We start from the raw sequence: 19,579 nt of genomic DNA on the forward strand, positions 1-19,579 counted from the left end.
CACATCAACCCATTCCACCAAAGGAACAGTCACAGAAAGACACTAAAGTGCTCACGATATTTCCTGATACGTTTATCACAAATCGCAGCAGTGACCGACCTCCCAGTCTATCGAATCCCAGTCGTCGGTGAACATCCGGCGGGCTTGTGCTCGTCCCAAAGCGGACGAGGCGCGACGGCACTACGGAGCGACCGGGAGACGCGGTGATGATGATGATGATGATGATGAAGACGATGACGATGATGATGCCATTGCGCCGCCGTTGATATTATAGTCATGAAAGCGATCGTGTATGGAGCGTCCGCATCAGCAGTCCGGTATAGCCGAGTGAGAGCGTAAGTGCAGCCGGAGAGCGGCATGGAGGCGACGCTGATACAGCTGCTGCTCTTCACGGACAGCAGCGTTATTACGGGGCGGCGCGGCGCGGCTGCAGCCAATTAGCGCTCCGCGTTGCGCACGCGGCAGGCGGAACACCGAGCCACGGAGCGCTCCAGCTTTTTTTTTTCTGTGCAGCCGCTTCGATCTGGACTGCCGAGAGAGGAAAGTGGGCGGCGGGGAAGTTTGTCACAGTTCCATGAGCAGATGCGAGGGCGTCAATCTTTAAGGGGATGCGCTTTTGGGTGGCTTTTTTTCCCAGAGAATATCTTCTTCGTGAATTTCAGTGAAGGTATCAAGAACAGTGACGTGCTTATGAGATACACGTGACGTAGAGGGTTTTTCATATAGTAGATGCATCCAGAAGAGCATACATTTATTTATTTATTTATTTATTTATTTGTAAAACTAACATGAGTCTAGACAACCGTACGGCCTGTTGGACACTTGTAACCAGCACAGGGACAAATAGGCGAGATGCAACGTCTTACCATGAGCACAGCGAAGTTTTTATGCTGTGTACAGTGTATAGTAGTGGTGTTGCCCGCCGAGCCCGTTATGTGGCAGCCCTCTGCCCGCCAGCCTCCGTGGCCATCCAGCAGGTCGAAATCCCAGTAGGCTGCGGTGGGATCTGCGCCTAGAGCCAAGTGCCTCAGGGTGATAATGACGGGCTGAATGGAGCTATCGAGACTGCATCCATCTGCAAAATGAAAGAAAATAAATAAATAAATAAATAAATAAACAATAAAGCAACACGTTGCATAGAGACCTTAGGTGCTACATTATTGTATTCTGAGCGCGCGCAAATGCGCACTAACTCTCTCTCTCTCTCTCTCTCTCTCTCTCTCAAACACCTGTTTATGGGACAGAAAAGAGTACAATTATACAAATCGTCTTGTATTGAGCTTGCATCTTAACAGTTTGTTGTTGTACTTTGCTTAATTAAACAACTAATAGTGTGCTAATTGAAACGGCTCATAATGTGAACATTTACATGCTGCATCATTTAAGTCATGGTTACATGTGACACAACTGGTTACTATTTTCAATTAATTTCTGTCACGAAACATCAACATCCAGAATGATATTTAAATGAGCTGTGAAACCAGTTCAGGCCGGTGGCGTATTTCCAACCTATTAACCAATTACGTCCTCCGCACATGAACTAAAGGCGCTGCGAGCTCAACAGCTATGGCCACAAATTTTCCCCTTACCTAATTTGACGAATGCGACCGGAGTCGCCACGCTCCTCCGCTTGCCGTCGTCTGCCAAGCTTGACGAGTTCCCCGTGCACGGAAAGAGTTTTCCATTGCGAAATACAATCAGCTGCAGCCTGCAGGTCGAGTTATCAACAGATCGCAAGGCGGAGGCGCGCACAGAGCCAGCCAGCGGTAAATGAATGGAGGCGACAGCCACTGCGTTCTGTGAACGAAATGACACAGGGGGAAACGGATATTACACAGCTGCGTGCGCCAAAACGTGCACAGGTGTTAAAAGACCCATCTGAGTAAACTAGGTGGCATGTGAATGACAGACAGCTCCCCCCCCTTAAGTTTTAAGGTGAGGATACCCAGCCTGGCCAGGTTGTAATGATGAGCAATTTTGAGGATGATTCGGTTCCGTTCGAACGACTTTCTTAAGCGACTCGTGCGAGTCGATTCGTAAACTTGGATGAATTCAAAGTACGTTAAAGTGAGCTGTTGTCTTTTTAATCGTATTGTCATGAAGAGAGTCTGTAAATTATTCTGGAGAGCCCTTTGAGCAGTAAATCGGGCGAATCAAATCATAATTGGATTCGATTCAAGTTCAAAAGAATCGAATCAGTAAATTGAGTCCACACAGAGCTCCCCACGCAGCGGCGGAAATGGTTCTTACCGCCATTGCCAGGCTACACACATACAAAAAGCTATGTCTTTTTAAAATCTAAAAAGGTCTAAAAACCTCCAGCTTCTGTAATACTTTTTTTCTTGAGTGTCAAAGTCACTAACGGGATATTTACTGATTTGGAATTTTGTTGATTTGGACTGTTAATTTAGCCTAAATATTATGTAAAAGACACAGATATTAGAGTAATTCACCATTATGGTATTAAAAAAAACAGTTCAATAATGTAAATTTGCAGCTAGGATCTGTATTTTTTCACCATTCGGCTTTGGAAGCAGCAATGATAAAGCACTAAGCTGATTTAAAGAGACAAGTCTGGCTTTTCCTAATGGTGCATTCACATTAGCAGTAGGCTTTCGCTTAAGCCAAAAGTTATTATTATTTTTTTAAAAAACGAGACAGTGATGGAAAGCACTGATTACACTCTCAGAAATGAAGGAACCGAACTGCACTTGCACACCAGAGCTCGTCACTGGGCAGGTACCATCAAGTGTACATTTTTAATATCTTTAATATGTAACTTTTTCTTAGAAGGAACTGATTGTGTACACTTGTGGTGTACCTTAAATTATTTGTTCGAGCTTTTAAGGTATAGCAATATTCATGTTTCAAGGTGAAAGAAACATAATAAATGTACAAAAGACAGTACCAACCCAGCAACACGAAAAAGCTTAGCAACTTCATTTCTGAGATATGAGTATTATATATGTCCACCACTACTACTACTACTACTACTACTACTACTACTACTACTACTACTTCTACTACTTCTACTACTGCTAAATATCATCAGAACTACCACAAAATTTTTTTAATCAGCATAAGTCACTTCTTACACATGAACACAAGCACATTGTCTAGCAAGCCAACATGAATTGCCAATCCAAAATCAGATATTTTGGTGTACACAACCGCTTACTTTGTCAATTATCGCCAAAAACAATTATATAAGCAATACAGTATTTAGCAACTTACATAATAATATAATCTAAATACACAAATAACTGCATTGCTGTAAGCATGTTACTTCTCAGATCATTTGAGTGATAATGGTCAAACATGAACACTAAGCCTTGTTGTTTAAGTTTCCTTGACACTGTCTGTTGTCTATTGTAGTGCCATACTTTGTTGTTTTACATATTGTGTTGGACTGGTTGTGAAAATTGTGGTTGTGCAGAAATTACTGCTAAAGTTTACTGTACATTCGAGAGCAATAGCCTTGCCTTTACTTTGCCTAGGAAGCAGTGAAACGCACACGCTGAACACACTGCTTTTCTCTGCCTCTTCCATACTGTGCACATTTCTGAGATAAAACTCGAATCACCACTGAAGCATTTACCTGACCTTTATCATTGTGCTTGTCTTCCATTCTGCATTTCTATTATGAACAATGTTAAATAGTCTCTAAAAAGAACGGTTTGCTGTACACCATTTCTTCTTCCATTCCTGTGTGTCTTAATTAAAAAAGTATGCAGAATCTCTGCTTGTGTAATTTAAACACCCACAAGAGAAAAACCAATATGTGCTTACATAGAGCTGTCACTCAGACATGGCACATCGTAAATTCAATATCAAACCACTTAAACCTTGACAAGATGAAGTATTTCTTTTCAAATTAGACATATTTTAAATTTTGCAAATAAGAGTCAAGTCCTCATGTATACAAATATTGATATATACTCAGCAGTGCAAATACTGCAAACTAGAAAATCCTAGAAAGAACAGAATATTACCACACAAAGAATAACATATGTCCCTAGATGCATAAATGACAAGACAGAAACTGCTTACACAGTTGACATTGTGCGTGTTTGGTTTGCAGTCTGGTCTATGTCTATATGCAGCACATAATAATAATCCGTCAATTGTAATTAATGACATTTACTGTTAATTAAACACCTTTTTGAGGTCTGAGCATCAGTATAGAGAAGATGGTCATCACACTTACATCACTGACAAACTTGTGTCCTCAAACAGGACCACAAAATACTCAGTGTTTAAAAAAAGAAACAAAATGCATGTTGCAAGTTTGCATTTACATTTTATTTTCTCCCACTTAAATTCAGACAAATGTTTTGTCTAGCACATACACTAACTGGTCACATGATACTATCAGAGTCAACTCAGGGTCTACTCTCACACTGTATTTCACATCTTCCTTTCAAAAACAGGTGATTACAGACAGCCATAATGGCATGTGATTTTAAAGAGAATTCAGAGGTACGATAAGCTAGCTAATTAGTTAGATTTTTTTCTTTTTGGATGTGCACCAAGCAACAGTAGAAAACAAGGGGAAAGTCCAGCTACTTATCAGTAAGCAGCTCCTTAAATCAAGTAAACTGACCACAGTCTGTCATCCTCTTTTTGACTGGTTAACTGTAAACATAAAGTAAACGTACATGATGTTGGCACAAAGTGGAAGTTATCTCTACCAGAAGTGAATAAGCATCTTTCATGTCCTGCATCCTTTCCCCTTCACTCATAAGCGAATGGTCCTTGTGTGTGGCCTGAGTGCTCTTTTAGCTGAGTAAAGCCGTATCGTTTTCAGATGGCTTTCTCATCACCATAGCAAAGGGTCAAAAATGCTAAATACTAGGACTAAACCATAAGGTTGGAGCTTCTGCATGATTCATTTGGGCTAGACAGAGTGATCAGATCAGTTCATTTAGATCAGTAATGGCTTAATATGTTTAAGTATATGGAGAGTCTGAATTCATCATAAGTAGGTGATTATCCATCAGTCTGAGGGAGTTTTTTCTTGCCACTGTCTCCTCTGACTTGCTCTTTAGAGATATATTTCAAATATAGAATTTATATCCTGAATTTAGATATTTCTGTCAAGCTGCTTTGGGACAATATCCTTTGTTAAAAGTGCAAGTGAATTAAATAGATTTCCTTACCTCTGTCTACAGGGATGTTAAGTAATTAGGGACAGGGACATTAACTAATAAGCTGAATCAAGTGTGTTTCAAGAAGGAAAGATTCAAACTGTGCTGCTTTCCTTTCCAGAAACATAGTGGCCCTCACCTTATTTGGAACATCTGGTTGCAAACAGAAATACTATAAGCATCAACATGCTGAGGTCAGCACTCTAAAGACTCAGAGGAATGGCTGTGTGTGTGTGTGTGTGTGTGTATGTGTGTGTTGAAGGGCAGCGAAATATTTCATTCACAGATCTGGTCAATGCTTTAGTCACCGTATTTCCATATCTCTTAGAGAAAAAATGAGAGAGAGCTGCCCGACTCATTGCTACAGCGCAGCGCTGACTCACTCAGAGTTCCTGAAGAAAAGTGGTCCTTCAACAGTTTTCTGGCTAAATGAGTATCCAGAAAATCTACATGGAACCTCTATAAAGTGAAAACACTCAGTTGTCAAGTGCTACATAGAAAACCTAAGGGTTCCCCCAGAGCAACAAAAGAACCTTCTAGGGAACTTTATTCATTTTGTATTTTTTCCCCCAAAGAGTATAGAAGTATGTAGCATTCACAGCTTCTCACATTAAAAATGAAGCACATTTCAAGGGAGCTGCAATTATTAATGAAACTCCATGCTTCTGATGATTCTCAGAAAATACCTGCCTTGAAAGTACGCTAACTGCATCGTTACACGCTGTTTACTTTGAAATCTTGTAGAAATGCACCACAAAACAACTGTTTTATTACCTTTGTGACTGATAGTAGTAATTTTGCTGCAGGAAATCCACACCCGTTTGGAGGCATACAGCGATAAAGTACTGTATTAAACATTAAATATTAATTGGTGAGACCGAGTAGCATCTTTCCTGGGTGACAGTAAATGGAGCAGTAATGTTGCGCAAATTTTTTTTTTTTAAAAGCTTTGCTCTTTTGTTTTTTTTTTCCAAACTTCATGTGAGCAGACGCTTCTTAGCGTGAGAAGTCCATTATTAGCATATTAGTCCATAATATGTTGTCCAATAATCCAGAAGTCATTCATTTCCATCTACGGAAGTGATGTGGTGTGTGTGTGCGTATGTATGTGTGTGCGTGTGTAAAAAGGGAGAATCAAGAGAAAGAGAATGGATTAAATTCTACAAATACAATATTTCATTCAGAAGGTGCTTAAGGTTTTAAAGGGTTTGAAGGCATTTTGACGACACACGTGTAAGACCGGCTTTTATCTTAGAGAGCCTCAGTAAGAAATGATTTATTAAAAGCTTGTCATAGAAGCCATAAGTGCAAACCCATACATGACATGTTTTATTAATCCAAATGGTGATGATTCAATAGCTTCTAGTCTGAGGCATTCTGAGATGAGATTGGGCAGAAGATTAGCACTAACTCTGACTCTTATGGTTATATGAGGTTATATTTAAAAATGTAGATTGCTTAGAGATTGACAGAAGCGCTCGGTGCCAGAAGCGCCACATAAAAAATATTAAAACAAAACAAAATAGAGTGTAATTAATGATATGATAAGAAAATTCAGTGAGGAGTAGTAAGCATTTGTGTAAGGAGTCAGCACTTGTCTCAGAAATGAAGTTATAACTTTAAGGGGTTTTGTTTTGGACACTTAAAAGGCTTCAGGAGGAGGGATTTATGGTTTCTTGGTAACAAGCTGCATTGTATTGAAAAAAGAGAGAGGTTAGTAAAAGGGCTAGGTGAAATGATTATATATTTTTGTGGATATTTGTGGCTTTTTTAACTATTTTTTATTGTAATACATTACAAACTGACTAGGCACAGATGATGTGATGTTAAGATTTTGTACTCAATCTTTACATTTTAAAGTGATCGTTTTCTTCTTTTCACTGTTTTACCTTAATTTTTTTTAAATATATAATGTTATTCTTTAACATAAAATAGCTGATAAAAGCTACATCCTTATTTTTAAATGAAAACATGACAAAAAGAAGTCTTGTTAATTGATCAATGATAAACACTAATTTTCAAGCTGAATACAAACAGATTTGTTTGTACATTGGACTTGATTGCTTGAATACAAAACATTTGGTATTTATGAAAATCAGAATAAAAAAACCCAAAAACTTTTGTATCCCACTCGTGCTCCTGTGTAAATTTATGTATAAAAAGACTACCTAATATCAAAACCTGACTTCAGATGAAATCATTTTCACAGCCTACTGCGATTCTGGAATATAATGGATAATATGTAATATACGGTCATGTTTCAAATAGCTTATTTTTTAATTAAATTTACAGCGTTTAGCACATGAACTGTCTGATCCCTCCACAGCCAGACTATATTCTCTGTTACATTTCAGTTGCAACAGCTTTCATAATCTTCTCACAGATATACCTTCTGGAAGTATTAAATATAACAAACTACAACACAGATCTCATTAAATCAATATCTATAATTTACATTAAATCTGAAATCTAAGAGTTTAATATTTAATTGTATTTTTAATCTTTAGATTAAATTACATAGCCTAAAAACTATTTGAATGTCTTCTTTAATGCAATGCATTTTACTCACTTACATCATTATATAAAAAAAAATGTTTATTTGCTTAAAAGTGACTTGCCCCTGAGTGCAAGCTTATTTAATTTCATTATCTAGAGAAAAACTGGGGGGAAAAAGCAAGCGAAAAAGACAGAAAACAGAGACAGAAGAGACTGTGAGGCAATTCAGGGAGAGGGCGTATTATTGCAGACCCACTGCGATCTTTATTGGCAGGAATAATTGAGAACAGCATTGAATATTTTGTATGTCTTTTTGAGCCAGCTGTCAGGTTCAATAGCCATTCCCCGGATAATTAATTGGGTTTAGATGTTCTGAATACCCGATTCAAACAGTATATTATTGGAAATAAAGGCATCACACTGGTGTAATGAAACAATGTGCTAGCACTGCCATTTGAGATTTGCTGCCTACAACAACAAAACAAAAACGAGTGTGAAGCTTCAGGCTTAAAGGCATAACCACTTAATTACTCTTACTTATTAATAACCTGGTAAAAAAAAAAAATTAGAATAAAACATGCTATTAAACAAGCTTTTACTGGCAGTATGAAGTGTATGAATGTGTTTCTTAGCTTGCTTTGTCTCACACCTGGTGTAGTTCCTGTGGTGCAATGATTCACTGAAATTTTGTGTTTAATTACACTTATCATTGCCTGAAAAAGAACAGCATGTGAGAGCTCTTCTCTGCAAATGTCTATAAGCATGAAGAGATAGATGGTCCACTGGATTATGTAAAGGTGCCTTAAAGGAGCCTTTATGATAGAACGTATTGGGTTATTTTTTGTTGCTCTTCCCTTTTCAAGTTAGGATTTATTTTAGTCTGGGTAGGAGTAATACTCATTGTTACAACCATTGCGCCCACCAATAGCTACTAGCTATTGGTTACTAACTTCTTTTTTATTCTAATATGCTACTAGCTTTTTTTTTATTGTTTATATATTTTACTTCTACTTTTACTGCATTTTAATTAGCATTTCGGGGGTAAGGACAAAATGTCACATACAGATTGAGGGATGAAATGATTCACTGTGTCCCAGCTTACTTCTTCAAACCCTAGTGAAGTTCCTGTGGGTTAATGATTAAACATAATCGTGTACAGTGACTTAGTGGGTAGCACCCTTGCCTTGTCCCTCTGGGTTTTGGGGTTCGATTCCCACCTCAGCTCTGTGTGCATGGAAAAACCTCCCTGAGCATTAGGGGCTTTCCTTTGGGTACTCTAGTTTCATTCACCAGTTCAGAGACATGTGTTGTAGGCTGATTGGCATCTGTAAATTGTCTGTAGTGTGTGATTGGGTTTGTGAGAGTGAGCACATGTGCTCTAACTCCCCTGGGATCAGCTCCTGGTTCCCTGCAACCCTGTGTAGGATAAGTGGCACAGAAAATGGATAGATGGATGGATTTAACACCATGCAAGAGATGGTCTCTATAAAATTCTACAAGTTATTGATATTCCACAGGATTATTTAAAGGATGCTATAATTAGGTTTTTGATTTGCCTTTGGTTGTCCTTATCCTGAAAACTTCAACAGAGTGTTCCTCTATCAGAAATGCTTCCACGTAGGACTGTTTTCAGAGGTCAAGATCTCTTAATTGTCCTGTTAATTATCCGAATTATCCTGTTTATTAAGGACGTGTCTTTTTCTAAATGGCCTCTGTGTTTTTTTTAGGTAGAACTGCATGCAAGCTCAGAGTAATAGCACTTACTGGATAACAAATGAGTCAGCTTACTCATAAAATTTACAAACGATTTTTATGTACTATGATAGTTACGTAAGGTTTCAGGAAACGCTTAAACCATTAAAGAATGGTCTTGTGAATGAATAGGATAACAAAGGACAAACACATTTCAGGAAACCCATCCCAGCCTGACTGCTGTAACATAACTAATATACTTTTTCCAAGTCGTCTCCATTTTAACGCATTTGTTTTGTCAGTGTTTTCTTCCTTCCTGATATCACTATGGAATATGTTGGAAATACACCTGCACACGTGTAAAAAAGTACACACACACACACACCTCCTATCACTCTATAACAGTGCATTAGATAATGGTATCCTTCACGCAGCCCATTTTCTCTTTGTGCCTTTGTAAGTTTACGATGCAGCACTGAAGAAGGCATGGCATCTCCATCTCCACTTCCAACATCTCCATGGCAACAGAGCTATATGACTTGACAATTTTTTTGTATCTGAAAAAAGAGCCTCAGAAGTCTGAATGGAGCAGAGCAATCCCGCAGCTGAGAACTGGGACAAAGTACAGTTCATTGAGCAAATATTCACAGCACAACCTGTGGCAGTTTAGCGCACTTGAAGAGCGCAGAGATTCACAGAGCCGGGGATGTAGCTGGTAAAGTTAAAGGTAGTAGTACACACACAGATATTACTCAAGAGCTTTCTTCATTGTTTTTTGCTAGGATGAGCTCATAGATTCTTGCAGTAAGTACCTACTGCAAAGGTAGAGTAAGAGATGAGTGATCGCAGTATGCAAATCATCATTCAAGTTGTTTTAAAATTATTTGTTATTTATTTGTGGTACCCTCCACTTCATCTGTTCAACTGTATTTTTGTATCAAGATATCATTTTGTATTATTGGGTGGCCCTTTTTGTAAATGTTGTTGCTTTTGTTATTGTTTTTGAAATTATACATCATGAAGCTAAACACAAAACAGCCCATAACATTATTCAAGAGTAAACATCAATATGCAGTAGCTTACAAAATCATTCTCAAATCAAATGTATGTGATTGCATCCAGAATGAATTCTCCTGCCTTGCGCTTCGTACTCAGCCATCAGGCACCTGATGGTTTCTCCCAGACAAAACTACAAATATGTAAGACATGTTTCAGTCTATAGGTTTAGTATGAGTTGTTATTATTGTTGACCTTCGGCTGCTCCCTGTTTGGGGTCACCACAGCAGATCATCTGATCTACAAATTTTGGCTCAGGTTTTTATGCTGGATAACCTTCCTGAAGCAACCCTCCTCATTTATCTGGGCCTGGGACATGCACTGAGAGTTAACCCCTCGATGGCTGGGTTGGTTCCCTTCCTAGGAAACGAACCTGGGCTACAGCAGTAAGAGCAGGGGATCCTAGAGACTAAGAAAAAAAAAAGAGGAGACACTTGGTGAAGGAGGAGAGTTAAACAGTACGTCAGTCTGCAGCTCTCCCACTGAAATGAAGCTGGTGGCTATAGGTGCAGATTTTAAGTGCAAGTCCTTCTATGTGACAGTTAAAATAAATCAGACGGAAGTTAGAAGATGAACATGCTAACAAATACACTGCGAAGTATATTTCAGCATGATGGTATGGAAAAGTAATTGTACTCGATATTCATTCCAGTGTAGCTGGAATACTGTGTGGTATTCCTAGTGTTACAGTCTACACCTAATCCCATTGCTCCATAAACATACACATGTGAATGTAAACATGTCAGCTGTCACACTGATATGCAGACAGCACTTTAAGTACACACTGCAGAGCAGACACATGATCCCAGATGAGCTTTGAATGGAACTGGGCTTTTTCATCACAATGTTTGATGATCCAGGACACTGACAGATTCCAGCTGCAGTCTCACAGCCGCCAGCGGCGAGGAGAATTGAGTCTGTATACTTTCACACAGAGACACACACACACACACACACACACACACCCTCTCTCTCTCTCACTTTCTCTCTTTTCACAAATATTCCTATACGTATGATACAGGTGTAAAAGGCATTTTGCAGTAGCATTATAAATACATAAAATCATTTAGAAAAGATAAATCAATGAATACTCCTGTCATTTTCGTGCATAAGCATTGTTGTTAATGAATACTGATGCACAAGTGTCCATGAGGCTTAGCTAGGAGTTCTGTTATTGTTTTGCTTTTGTTTGTTCCTTTAGTGACTGAGTGACTTTTCCCTCAGGTGATCAGACAGAGACTGATGTGGATGATGCTAATCAGTCAAAGAGAAAAGGGATTCTATTCAATTCCCACTGTGAACATTGAATTCCCTTAAAAACAAAATTGCCAGTATTTCCCTTAAGCAGCTATATAGGTTATAAATGTAGAACTAGCTGAGGTGTCTTTCAGTAACACTGTAACTAAATCTTCAAATGTGATCCCCCCACAGATGGCTTCTGGAGGTACCCAGACTTTAAAATACAACAGCTTTAAGATGGATGCAAAAGAGAAGCATGTTTCAGTTCAGTAAACATGTATATAGTTTAGAAAATCTGACCACAGGAAGTCTGCTACACATTCAGTACCGAGGTCTGATAGTAAATAGTCTGTTTGACTGGTCATTTGATGTGAATGGATTTAATCCAAGCCTCAAGAACTCACAAACACACACACACACACACTTCCCTTCTCACATCACACTCACAGTTTAAAAGGACTTTCATTCATTGTGCTCACTGCAAAGCCTTTGCCCCACTGTTGCTTCATCTTTTTGGACTGTTTGCTATCGTTATTACTGTTATTAAAGATATTCCACCTGCACTTGCATCTGCTCTAGGAAGCCTCCATGACACCTAATCTTTGGGTCTAATGTGTTAGAGAAATGTTCAGGAATAAAAAGCTTTATGGCTCTAATAAACAGCCTGGATATTACTGTACAGATTTGAACACAGAGCCTTACATTTGAATGCTTGGATTATGTTCATGAAATACCTCTGTGCTGAGGGGATCTGTGGAAATGATTTTACAGCTAATGGGGTCCCTGACTGCAAAAGTTTTGAGAACTGTTGGCTGTAGGGAATACAACGGCACATTTTTAGAGATTATATAAGCTAGAGTTCTGCAATCTAAAACAAGTACCTGTTAACCTACTACTTTTACTTCCCATGTAATACTGGCTTTATTAGCATTTATTTCCAGGCAGGAATATTATCTGGACTAGCAGGGTCACAGCAATAGCTTTACACATACTATCTGGGGAAAAGGAGTGTGATTCAGATATGAGCTAGCCATTTTGTGCTAATGAACTGAATAACCACCGCACCTCCAGGGAGATGTGATTAGCTAGTGTTTATATATGATATACCAGAAGAGCCAACTAAATATTGCCGTGAAATCTATTACGTCTGTCAATGCAGCAATATGTTTACTTCAAAACTATTTGCAAATGCTAGAATTAAATGCTAACATGCTGAACTCTGGTTGTGGATGTGGTGGTCCTCCACAAAAATGACCGGAGGAATAAAAATAAAAATCAGTGTGCAGAATGAGTCTGTGGTGTATTGCAAGTGGGTAATTATTTTCATAGTGACATTCTGTCCCATGTGAAATTACTACAAAAGGACTATAATAATAATTAAAAAAAAACATCCAGTGACATTGTTCTTCAAATAAGGTAGTGTGACACTTTCCAGGGCATGAACATCATAACTGACTTTGTAGCTCAGTGTATTTCTAGCACATCAGTATTCGCAAAGTGAGGTTTAAATTGGAAAAATGAATCAACGATGAAAAAGATGTGTTCTCAGTTTTATTCTACAAGTATGACATCTGTGGTTGTAATTTAAACTACAATCACAACTGCCTTTTACATTAGAGTATGGTTTTGATATATGACGTCATATTATATCATACCAACTGACCCTTATGTAAAATTATCAGCCGAGACAGTGTCAGGACACACTTTATGTCAAAAGAAATGCATCATTTTAACTGATGAAAGCAGACATCAGACATCTGTTTTGATCAAGCTTTTAAAATATGAATGTAGTTTTATGTCAAGTTTTATGTATGTTATTCGTGTGATAAGTGCATCTGAGGGGTTTTTTTTTGTAGTGATCATGCATTCCTATGACCAATTAAAGTTTAACCCTGTCCCATTTAAACTAAATATACCAGTTTCCAGTATACCAAATTATATCAAATTCATTTGGCAAACACATCCATTTTCCTTATTATACACTGGGAAAAGACATAGCCTTATGAGCTTACATAGTATTAAAGAGTGAAAGGCTGAGGCATTGCAGGAAGAAGCAAATCATCAAGCTACTTATGGCAAAAAGACATGTTTTTATTTTCTCCCTGGTTTGGACATCCACCAATTCCCACCCACCTTTTCAAATTGCTCCATAACACACATGAGGAAAATCTCTTTCTGCCCTCTTTAGCATGCCTGAGCTCTCAGATGCTCATGAATGGCTCGTGTCACTGTGATTGAGAGGAGAGAGAGTACACCATCCCTTCCTCTCAGACACCATGGCCAATTCTGCCCTCATGGCTCCTGGCCAATAGCTGGCTATGACTTCCATGGGATTTGACCTTGCAAGCTTACAACCAAAGGGCAAATGCTTTATTATTGTGCCTCTCAAGACCCCACAAGCCATGTTCTAAGCTGTATACAGACAGATCTTCATTTGATTCAGCATTATGTGTACTGTGCCTCTCGCTCTGCTTATCCACGCTAATGAATTTGGAGGTTTAACAGAGGGAACCAATAAGAGATCTAAGATTTAATTATGTAAAAAAAAAAAGAGTTATATTTTTTAATTCTAAAAACAAAAAATAGGTAAATATTCAGTCTGGGAAATTTCTCCATTTTCAGACTCAAGTAACGTACAAATGTTACTTAACTACAGTAACAAAGAACACAATTATTTACTTTTCACCTCTGGGCATTGCAATTTACTTTGTTGCTTTAGTGCTGGAAATGTGAATAAAATTACATAAGAACAGCTTTGCTAAGGCTTTGTCTTGTGTTTATCTCATCCCAAGACATTCATACTTTAAGTATAAGGTTTGTGGTTTAATTTAATTTATATAATCACAATGATTGCCCTTTGATTTTAAGTGATTTTAAGGATCTTTTTTTCTGGATAAAGATCAGGTTGAAAATGCTAGGGAGTGTCTTTAAAGCTGGCTTATTAACTTTTCAGTAGTCCCCACTGTACTACATACTGAATGAGCATGTTGTGTATAAAAGCATTTACACAAGAGGAGAACTCTACAAAAAGATCAATACATATATAATAGAGGACAGATTGATGTATTTGTATTTCCATCATGGCAAGCATAGCTGACATGCACGCTGATTATTCTTAGCATTTTTGCTGTTCAAAACGTCCATTCAAAATGCTTTGGATTTTCAGTAAGAAAGCTTATCGATTGTGCTACATCCCCAGGCAGTTCTTAAGATGAAGGTCTTTTTTTTTTTTTGGTGAGTAAATGAATTGGCTATTGAGCAGGACTTTAAGTAAATAAGGTAGATTGGCTTGTATTTTTGGACACCCATTGCCATGTTAATTCTGACTCATTTCTTTCTCCAGTGCAAAATAAAACTCTAATCACTTTGGGGTTTTTCCCGTCACAGAGCCAGCTGACGAACATGCTGAGTGAGGATGACAAACTCAGTCTCCGGCAGTGGTGCATGCATCACGTGGTAACACAGTCTGTCTGCTTATTTATTATATACATGCTGAGATCTGTGCAGCTGCTCCACCATCAGTTCAAGTTAGCTTTAGCATTTCCTTCAGATTCCTCGTCGAACAGGACTGAATATATATTTCCTTTCTTTTGTTTCTCTCAGAAGTGTGGAGATGAACAATAAGATGTTTTTATATAAGAATTTAATAAGAAGTCCAAAATGTAGTAACTTCAGCTTTTTTAACCATACATAGGTGGAAATCAGCTACTGAAGATCCTATAATCTACCTATAATCTACAATGATGTTGTAATCAATGGAACTGACTTGACAATAGATAAACAGCTTTATCCTGGTCAGGGTCATGGTGGATCCAGAGCTAATCCCAAAAACACTGGGCACAAGGTGGGAATACACCCTGGATAGGGCAGCATGCATAGACACACATTTGCTCACATTTTTTTTTAACCTTGCAGCTGATTTTGGGCTCCAACATGGGGCCGGGTGAGGCTGGAAGACTGATCCCATCCTGTGGGACTTCACTGCTCTGAAGATTGCAGAAAGCTGACTGCCATAGGAAGAAGGTAACAGACACCATTTTTTTTTATCAAAGATCTGCATTAGTTAATCTGCAGTCTAGGAGGGGGTGCCCCGAGAAGGGGGGGGTGAAGGCCAGTCCCCGGCATATACGGCCCCAGAGGTTATAGTATAAACAAATAAAGAATGATTGGAGTAAAAAGACCTCTGGAAAGGCAGTGGATGAGGAAGGAATAGTAACTGAAAGTGTGCCTCTGGTTTGAAAAAGAAAAAAAAAACAGAAGTTGGTGTGTGTGTGTGTGTGTGTATAGAAATATAGATGGGATGTTTCTGGGAGCTTGGAGGAAACTAGAGACTGCAGGGGACACCTGACAGAAACCCAAGATCAGGATTGAACCAAGGACCCTGGACCATCAACCATGGCAACCTGCTGTGTCACACAAAATCAAACTTTGCTTAGTGCACCTTTATTCCATCTTGAAATTCACAACCTAATTCACCTAAATCTCCTGTACATCTGGAATTTTGCTCATCCCAAATCCTTGTGAACTCTGGCTGAACCATGCATATGGAGCATCTCTATCAAAGCAAAAAAGTAAAGTATCTCACCAACTTAAAGATTGCAGTTCTACTGAGCAACATTACTCATGACTGTGGCTCCACTGACTCAAGCACACATTCTTTTAATGCAGCCAATCAGACACTGCTACATACTCCTACACACCCAGCCTTAGTCAATAACGCCCCAAATATAAATCAGCATTGTGTTCTCTTTAGGTTTGGAAGGATCTTCCATCATACAGGAAGTCTATAATGACTGGCCTAGCTGATCCTTCCAAAACATCTATTCAGTAAAAATATCAATTACTTAAAGATCCTCATTGTTTATGAGATTTTCCATACAGTGAAACTTTTTTTAGCGTAAGTACCAATTAATCTGTGCCAGACATTTAGTCTAATCATAAATGTGTCACTTTTTATGAAATTAATTTGAATAAATACCAACATATATTAAAGCTAAACATAAGAGTGTGTGTGCATGTATGTGTTTTACCTTTATATCAGGTTTCTGAACAATTCCCTCTGATATTTTAATGATGTCTGTATATCAATTAGGCTTGTATAATAGTTAAAACCCACAGTGGTCTTTGTTCTACACAGTTGGACTCTCTCTCTCTCCCTCTCTCTCTCTCTCTCTCTCTGTGTGTGTGTGTGGACAAATTGTATATTAAAATCAGCACTGGGTGTGTTCACAATAAATGCAACTCAGATGAACATCAGATGATGTTGATGAAGCTAGTGAAAAGAGGCTCTTGCATGCTAAGATCTTTTATCTACAACACAAGCTTCTAGTTAATAAAGCAAAACAGCATAACATTATTTATTTATATTTCAAATTAATTAAGTTCAGCCTATAATGATCTTTAGCCAAAATGATAATGATAATATCCAAGGTTTCTGTGAGGAACAGGACGGAAGAATCCTCTAAATTTTACAATGTACAGGTGAATAAACAATGAAAACTGACATCTATTCAACTGATAAACAGGACATATTGAATATCTGCTTTTTCCTGCTGGTTCACATTGAACAGTGTTGTTATTGATGTATGTTTTGTGGCTCTATCAGAGCAGTGTCCAATCTTATCCACAAAGGGCCGGTGTGGAGGCAGGTTTTGATTTAAATCAAGCAGTAAAACACCTGTATAATCAGCTGATCCTGGTTTTCCAGAGACTCAGGTGTGGCTCCTGCTTGGCTGCAATGAAAACCCAAACCCACACTTTCCTTTTCTGGATAAAATTGGATACTAGTAGATGCATTCTAGTTGTGTTGCTATTGTAGACATACAGCACACAGGCAGTGGAGGTGGCCTTTAATTTATTCATAGATTTGCATTTAATCTCTGAGCCTATTTTTAAAAATGCAGTTCATCTGCATATCATAATTATTTCATGTAGCATGATTTATTTCAAATGGCTCATTTATCTACCATGGTACCATGGTGCATTTACTGTATTTCATAAATGTGAAATAGGCTAACCATAACTATAGGAGTATCACCAAAAAGATTATAAAAAAAAAACTATAAATATTCAAATGGTTTATGTCTAAATTTTAAATGTCTATAGACTGTATTGTTGAGCTACACACAATTATAATTGAATTTAATTAAATTTAATTTAATTGATTTAATGTGGAAATTGTGCATATGAAGATGGCATTTTCATGAAACCACAATATATCACGCTATGTCTTGGGCTGTAAATGTAAATGTACTCAAAGTAAATTTGCCATTTCACTAATATTAAACACATAAATATCCCACTATTAATAAATAGTATTCCCTGTAAATAAAAAAAAACTCGAGTAGCGACTATTTTTTAAATGATTAAATTATGCACACATTAAAACAAGCTGTAAGTGTAACAGATGAATGCAGGTTATTTTATCTATTATCTATTCTACACTTTCCTTATAGAAGTGTACACAGGATAGTACACAGAAATGAACAAAAACATTAACACTGACCTTTGTGCAAACAGTTTTATAACCTTGATAATGTGTGTTGTAGCTTCATTAATTTGTTGCACAATTAACTGATGGATCAAATCCTATTGTTAAAGTCCATCTGCTTATCCTGCACAGGGTTGTGGGGAGCCTGGAGCTTATCCCAGTGGACATTCTGGACAGGGTGCCAACCCACTGCAGGGCACAATCGCATACACACTTTTGACAATGTAGAGATACCAAACAGCCTACTGGGAAAGTTACTGAGTCTCCAGGGACAGGAAACAGGTTCTCCATGACCCAGCAGGATAAGCAGTGTAGAGGTTGGATGGATGGATGGAGGGATGGATGGAGGGATGGATGGAGGGATGGATGGAGGGATGGATGAATTTGACAGACATTCAATACTACATCCTTTCTTTCTCATAGTATGGACTCTAGCTGTATATCTCTTGGTGCACTATGTCTACACAGAGACAAAAAATGCTTGAAAAATTTCAGATGACATACGTACCACAGAGAATCTTATCCTCTCCACTAGTATGTTATTTTCTGTCTCTGCTCCATGATATACTACTTTTATTCCATTCTAGGTGATGGTTCTGAGTGACATGTCTGTATAGACAGTGCCTCCCTACAGTCCAACAGTTTTAGTGCTTTAGATGCTGGAAATGAGGACATGTAAACTACACTTTAAAATGATAAGGGTCCTACAGGCAGTGTTCAGGCACTATTCCTTATTTTACCCAAAGCTATATGCCATACATTAGCCCTCATATGCATTTAGTCCTCATTGACAAAGATAAATTCATGCATTTTGTGTCTGAAAGAAGGCTATGCCAAAGTACATGCTGCCAAAGCTGATATAATTAAGATGAGTTGCTCTTGATCCAGACTGGTGGATAAGACAGTGGAGCCATCAGAGAGAAATTTAAGAGAGAAGGAAGGAGAGAAAGATACGAAGAGACATTCACACTATCACAACAATTCTTCTTCTTCTTCTTCTTCTTCTACAGCTTGTTGAATTTAATGTGTACAATGGTTTCACATGACTGAATTGTATACAATTAACCCATTCAATTTTTGTACATCCAACATGACTTGATCACATAAAATTGAACACTGAGCTCACACCAGAGCTGAGAATCAAACCCACAACACTGGTGTTTTGTAAAAGACACATTACCGCTGCGTTGTTTAAGGAACTTCATTTAATGCTATAGTTATAGTTCCCTTCATCAGCAACATCCTTGTGAGATTTCACAGTGTAATTGGTTTCATTAAGACTATGTGAATTGATCATGCTCACTTTACATCTTTCAATCTAATTAAACTGTAATAGTTTTTTCTTAAATCTGACTGACTACATATTTCTATTTTCAGTATATTAAAAAAGCAGAAGGAGTTCATTTCAGCAGTCAGCATAACTGTCTCATAGCCCCCATGTCCCAGGTTCGATCGTGAC

At 38.1% G+C, this 19,579-nt stretch overlaps 1 protein-coding gene across 4 annotated transcripts in view; it reads right to left on the reverse strand.

Annotated features, from left to right (window-relative positions):
* The window catches only part of LOC131350962 (adhesion G protein-coupled receptor A1), a 195,148-nt gene that overhangs the window by 58,522 nt on the left and 117,047 nt on the right, over window positions 1-19,579 (reverse strand). For 3 of the 4 annotated variants that reach the window (XM_058386008.1, XM_058386007.1, XM_058386009.1), the window contains 2 exons: window positions 1,590-1,797; window positions 867-1,075 (listed from right to left, as the gene is read on the reverse strand). In XM_058386008.1, coding sequence (XP_058241991.1) covers window positions 867-1,075; window positions 1,590-1,797 — 417 coding nt within the window. Of the gene's footprint in view, window positions 1-99; window positions 788-866; window positions 1,076-1,589; window positions 1,798-19,579 lie in introns of those variants that run through there. The other variant, XM_058386010.1, reaches the window with a different exon arrangement.

The sequence above is a fragment of the Hemibagrus wyckioides genome, linkage group LG03, assembly GCF_019097595.1.
Source record: "Hemibagrus wyckioides isolate EC202008001 linkage group LG03, SWU_Hwy_1.0, whole genome shotgun sequence".
NCBI classification, from domain to species: domain Eukaryota; kingdom Metazoa; phylum Chordata; class Actinopteri; order Siluriformes; family Bagridae; genus Hemibagrus; species Hemibagrus wyckioides.